Genomic DNA, 6770 nt, shown 5'->3' on the forward strand with positions numbered 1-6770 from the left:
ATGATAATTCTAAAAAATATCAGGGTTAAGTAATATATATATATATATATATATAAAACTTATAATAAACAGCTTATATATATATATATATATAACTTACAATAAACAGCTTATTTAAGTAAATGCTTAACAAATGTTGATTTGCCTCACATTTTAGCTTGAAGGGTGAGGTACTTGACTAAAATATTTTCCCTGTGGTCAACTAATGTCTCTGTGTCTCAATGCACAGGTCAATTTTTTTAATCACTTTTTTTTGTGTCTATTTTTTGAGAAAGAGAGAGAGCAAAGCAGGGAGGGGCAGAGAGAGAGAGAGTGAGAAAGAAACCTCGACCAGGCTCTGCGTTTTCAGCTCAAAGCCAGATGTGGGGCTCAAACTCATGAACTGTGAGATCATGATCTGAGTCAAAATCAAGAGTTGGACGCTTAACTCACTGAGCCACCCAGCTGCTCCAGGTGTGGGTCAGTTTTAGCTGCATGTAAAATCACCTACAGAACTTTAAAACATGAATGCCTAAATGCTACCCCAACACTAATTTTTCTTCCCTAAAGTTTCATTTAAACAGAATCATGCAGTATGTGATCTTTTGTCACTTAGCATATTGCCCATGAGATTTATCCATGTGAAACTACAAAACACCAAAGCAATAGCATTTAATGACAGAAAAAAAAATTACAGAAAAGATAATTACCTACAAATTAATGACAATCTGGCCAACAATGTTTTCTCAAAGTAATAATAGATTCTAAAAGACTGTAGGATAATGACATCAAAAAGCTAAGGAAACGTAGTAACTGGAGAATGGAACTGTATCATTCAAGAGAACAGTATCATTCAAGAAGAACTAAAGAAAACTGTAGATGAACACAGAACACAGAAGTTAGCACCAAGAAACTCTCACTAAGTGGTGAGGTATATACTTGAGAAAGAAGGACATAAGTCAAAAAGGAATGATTGGGGCAAAAAAAATGGGGGGGGGGGGGGGGGAGGATGGAGTTTTTAAACCTGGTAGTAAGTCTTAGGTGATAAACCAAAGATATGTGATTATGCATCATGTTAATTTTAAATTTCTTATTTTTAGCCACAGATGATTCTAGTTTTATGTTTTTTAGGAAATAATACTTTAATATTTTGGTAAAGAGGCATACTCAGTGATATGTTTGCCTGTAGGTAATGATTGTTACAACATAAAATGTATCTTTGGAAGAATTACTTCCCACAGAAAAGTCCTAGCCCTCTGACCATTAAAAGAGGATCTTTCTGAAGAAATAACACATTCTGGGGCTCCTGGGTGGCTCAGTCGGTAAGCGTCAGACTTCAGCTTGGGTCATGATCTCGTGGTTTGTGAGTTTGAGCCCCACGTAGGGCTCTGTGCTGACAGCTCAGAGCCTGGAGCCTGCTTCGGATTCTGTGTCTCCCTCTATCTCTGCTCCTCCCCCACTCACACTCTGTGTCTCTCTCTCAAAAATAAATAAACATTAAACAATTAAAAAAAAAAGAAATCACACATTCTAAGATAGATAATATAACATTTGTTCATATATTACTCATCAACACAAAAGACTTATTTCACAGGCTTTGAAAAAGTGAAAAATTTAAGAAACCTGTCCCGTATCTTCTTGGTCCTTACCCCGTAGATAATAGGGTTCACCATGGGTGGGACCAGAAGATAGATGTTGGCCACAAATATGTGGACATGGGGAGCCACATGGTGCCCAAACCTGTGGGTAAGGAAAGAGAAGAAGGCTGGAGTATAAGACACTAAGATGACACAGATATGGGAGCCACAGGTACCCAAGGTCTTGAATCGGGCATCCTTGGATGGGAGGTGGAAGACAGTGTGCAGTATGAGAACATAAGAACAAATGATCAATATGAAGTCCAGGCCACCAGTAAGGAAGGCAACAATGAGGCTGTAGGCTCTACGGATTCTTGTCTCAGCACAGGCAATCTTGATGAGGGCCATGAACTCACAGTAGGTGTGGGAAATGATATCGGTTCTGCAGTAGGGAAGCCAACGTAGCAGGAAGGGGTGAGGACTGAGAAGTGCTGTGCCCCGGAGTACTATAGCTAGACCCATCCCCCCAATTACAGCGTGTGTCAGAATACCTGAATGTCTTAATGGGTTACAAATGGCTACATAACGGTCAAAAGCCATGGCCAGGAAGAAGCCAGATTCCATGGTAGAGCAAGAGTGAATCAGGAACACTTGAGTGAGGCAGGCTTCAAAGCGAATCTCTCCATCATGGAACCAGAAAAGGCTAAGAAGTTTTGGTACAGCTGTAGTACACACAACCAGATCAGCCACAGCCAGCATGCAGAGGAAGAGGTACATTGGCTCATGGAGGCTGGGGTCTGTCTTAATGATAAACAGAAAAGAGCAGTTTCCCAGGAGGGCCAAAAGGTATACCACACAAAAGGGGATGGAGATCCAGATGTGGGCAGCCTCCAACCCAGGAATGCCAATGAGGATGAAGGTTGATGGATGGACATCAGTCTTATTGTATGCTGACATAACAAGTGCCTGATGTTTTAGCTTTCTCTTGGTGTATTTTCCTCTACAACAACAAAAAAAAATAATAGCTTGCAAATTTGGAAACCTTTGATGAGCTAAGTAAACCAAAATGCAGGGAATTGCAGGTCATGAAATAATTCCAATGTCTGTAAATATTTATGAATTATTTCATCATCGTATCTGATTATCAGATATTATTTCACAGTTGTAATTACAATGTGGCTGATCTATGGATGCTATATGAGGGAAAATATCTAGGCACCAAAAATTGGAGCTTAATGTGTGAAAATCCAAAATCTTTTACACACTGAGAAGAAAGTAATATGTAAAAAGTAATATGCTAAAAAATATTTAAGAGTCCCAGGTATATTGTGATAAGTGATTCAGTACTTACATATGACACCCATATTATACTGTGTGCTAACTAACTGGAATTTAAATAAAAACATAAAAAAATAAAAATAAGTTTAGATGCTTAGTGGAATTTCTGTATGATTAATTCATCAAAAACACACTGTATGTAATGGCTCCTTCAACTAACTTCTTCTTTCATTACGATACATGTATTTGTAAATGTATATGTAGAATCATGTGGGGAAAAATGTGTAAGAGTCATGGGTTTGGAGGACTTAGAAACAGTTGTAAGACACAGGTTAGAAAGGCAGGAGGGATGATAGGAAGTTTTAAATAGAAAATATACCTTTTCTTTTAGATTTTAGTCATATTAGTTCATGCCAAGATGCCAAGTGATAGTGTATAGCTTTGAGAAGGGAACACCAAAATTTGGGAGGATGTGTGACTTTCTTTGGAAGGACCAGGAGGAAGTTCATTCACACTGACATGGAACTCATTCAGCATGATGGCCAGAGTGGGGCTGATAACAATGTGTCAGGAAATGAATTTGATTTTTTAACCAACAGAATTTCAGGAATGATGAAAATAAGCATTAGTGAGGTTTGGGCTAAAGAGCGATCGTTATGCCCAATTGATTGGAGAAAATTGAACCTGCTCTTAGTGGAAAATTGTATAGTGATCATTCTTATTAAAAACAAAGTTTTGGACAGACCAATTTAACTACGTGCCATCTCAGGGGACAATGTTCATATATACATGTGGAAGTATATACAGTAATTTTCATTGTAAAAGTTCCTGTAAAAGAATAAATATTGAAACATTCAAAATGCCCATCAGTAAAGTAATACTGAACTTAAAAATCTGTGGTATATTTATATTTTAGAATACTCAGAAGCACTTAGAATAAGTAAAGTATATTTTTGCAAACTGACAGAAAAATGAAAAAAGGAAGCATAAATTTTATTTTTCCATTAACATTGACACACATGCAAAAATTAAGCATATGTGTGTGTGTGTGTGTGTGTGTGTGTGTGCATGTATGGGTGTGGGTGTAGACACACACATTTATAATAAAACTTTTATAAACATAAGAAATAACCTAAAAAGGATATACACTCAATGTAGGAGAGGTCTAAAATATGGGCTCTGTTTAAAGTATGTAAGTAAATAATACAGAGTTACAAATGTATTTATCAGAAAAATGTACAACCCAATAAGTTACAAAGAAGATGTAGCTTTCTATGTCTTGTAAAATATTAGCAAGTTTTCTAACCCCTTGAAATACCTTTCCTATATTTCTCTCCTTGGAGAACTGGTCATCTACTCACTTCATGAAGGTGGTAACCCTGTGTCTTTATTTGTCATAGCATTTCTTCACACATACAAACCCTTAGTAATTTGGTTAGAATTGAAGACTCTACTCACATATCAGCTCCTGTGAGATTATTTTTCTGGGAACTTTGAACCACCACTGATATCCCTCAAGTGTTACTATGATATGTATACTTACCTGTCTTCTATCTTTTGTCATATTGTCTATTTCTGCATGTTTTCTCATCTATTATATTGCAAATATATATATATATATATGTATAATGCAAATAAATATATTATATTGTAAATATATATATTGCAAATAAAATACTTGGCAGAGGCCACGTACTTTCATATATTTGCTTGTTCCAAAGAATGAAGAAAAAGAGAAAAGGAAAAGACAAAGGAATGTTGTTATTTTTCTGGTAAATAATTTCAATATAAATTTAAGACAACCAGTGGAATCACTATAAATTTATTATAGTGCACACTATCTTCAAACACTATAGTGCATTAACAGTTTTCCTGATTCTAATATTAAATCTTTAAGACATACCCAGGTATTAGTTTCTAACAAAATTGAATTGTCAGCATTTCATTCCTTGTCTGATTATAGGATGGATAAAAAGAAGGTTCAGAGGAAAAGAAACTTACATCTGCTTTTGGGGAGGAATAAAATTAAAAAAAAAATTATATCTTCTGGCTAAATTCTACAACCCTATACATCTCCTTACAAAAATTAATCAACATGCATTGGCATATATTAGGTACTATATTACTAACATTGCAAGCATTATCCCATTTAATCCTTAAGGAAGGGGGTTGGTAGATAACCATACTCATAATACAGCTTTAAAAAAACCCTAAGAATGTTAATTTACGTTCCCAAAGCTATTCTACTATGAATTCAAGGATGTGGAATTTGAACCCTACTTAAGTATAATTACAAAGTTTGTAATCTTTACATTAAGCTTTAGGAGATGAGCACTTCTTAAGGTTTTATAAATGTAAAATGGCATAATGCATTTATGACTACACGAGAAGTATGAGACATTGCTCAAATACCATAGATTCACTCAGGCTAAAGAACTGACACAACTATACTCCCATCCTTTCCTTCATCAGACTTCCTCTGATGTACTGAACTAAGCAGAGAAGCCCATGCACAAAATTATTCTCAATAAAAGTTGCAGTCTAATCTCAGCCCATACAGGGTAAAACAGAGGTAGGTAGTCTATTCAGGTGCCACAAAGCCAAATAGGCTCAGGTGCCCCAAGAAATCTTATACAAGATGTTTTTTAATAGAGCTTGTTTGTTCTATTAGAGCCCTGAAACCTTCTCTTTGGCTATGGTCCAGTCAGCCCATGACACAAATGAGTGTGACCAAACAGTGCCTTACCTAACAGGGGACCTGTGAGGATGAGCATCTTGGTCTGAGGAACACTTTAGTTCTCTCAAGACTTATAGCATTTCCAAATAAGCTCAGTTATAGACATGTTTTCTGATTTCTAAAGCTCTCAAGGGCATAGAGTGGGGGTGGCCTCCCAACATGTCAAGAGAAGAAACCGCTGGGAGTTCAATTTGAGCTCAGAACTCAGGTTCTAAGTCTTTAGCACTAACATCTTAATAACAGGAGAATCTAACAAGGGTGGGGAGAGGGAAGGTGAGTTTTTTGGAGTGTCTCTGGAGCCCGCCTCTCAGCAGGATTGCTTGAGTCTCGGAATTGTTCTTAAATACATCATGTGTATTTATCACAAAAGGATAGATAAGTGTCTAGTTCCTTTACTTCAAATAATGCCTTTTTATTTTTAATATAGGAAAATATAAACACAAAACAAACATCAACCATACTGTCACTTTGATATTTGGTTTAATTTTATTCCATGATTTTCATATTCATATACATTTGAATATTTAAGTCGTATTAGACTTTAACATTTTATATCAGAGTCTAAATAACATGTTGTAACATGTACCTTATTCTTTTCACAATTCATCAGAATAATTTTTATGGAAGATTTATTTGATTATATGAAATTAATCAAAATGGGATTTTGGTGAAAGTTGAATTATATCTAAACATTAATGTGGAAAATTTGACAACTTTAATAAACATGCAATCCTCTCAGCCATCTAGATTTACCATGCTTTTGCATGTATTTCAGGCTCCTTTGAGAGCACTGAACAGTTTTTACATCATTTTTGTGTCAATCTCACCAAACTGTAAGATGTAGAGGTTGGAATTTTATCAGATTAATTTTACATTTACTTACATTCTTTGTGGACATCTTAGATATGAGTCATATAAATTACAAATACACAGCAGGGCTCCATTATATGGGGATTTCCATACTTGCAAATTTGCCCACTCCATACAATTTATTTTTTTTTATTTTTTATTCATTTATTTTTTTTAAATTTTCAATATATGAAATTTATTGTTAAATTGGTTGCCATACAACACCCAGTGCTCATCCCAAAAGGTGCCCTCCTCAATACCCAACACCCACCCTCCCCTCCCTCCCACCCCCCCATCAACCCTAGTTTGTTCTCAGTTTTTATGAGTCTCTTATGCTTTGGCTCTCTCCC

At 35.7% G+C, this 6770-nt stretch overlaps 1 protein-coding gene across 1 annotated transcript; it reads right to left on the bottom strand.

The window, feature by feature from the left end:
• Positions 1–1555: 1555 nt before the first annotated feature.
• On the bottom strand, positions 1556–2537 carry LOC125936891 (olfactory receptor 52D1-like). The gene has a single exon (XM_049651252.1). The coding sequence runs from the start codon at positions 2511–2513 to the stop codon at positions 1563–1565; it is 951 nt and encodes a 316-aa protein (XP_049507209.1). The 5' UTR covers positions 2514–2537; the 3' UTR covers positions 1556–1562.
• Positions 2538–6770: the final 4233 nt, after the last annotated feature.

The sequence above is a fragment of the Panthera uncia genome, chromosome D1 (genome assembly GCF_023721935.1).
Source record: "Panthera uncia isolate 11264 chromosome D1, Puncia_PCG_1.0, whole genome shotgun sequence".
NCBI lineage: Eukaryota > Metazoa > Chordata > Mammalia > Carnivora > Felidae > Panthera > Panthera uncia.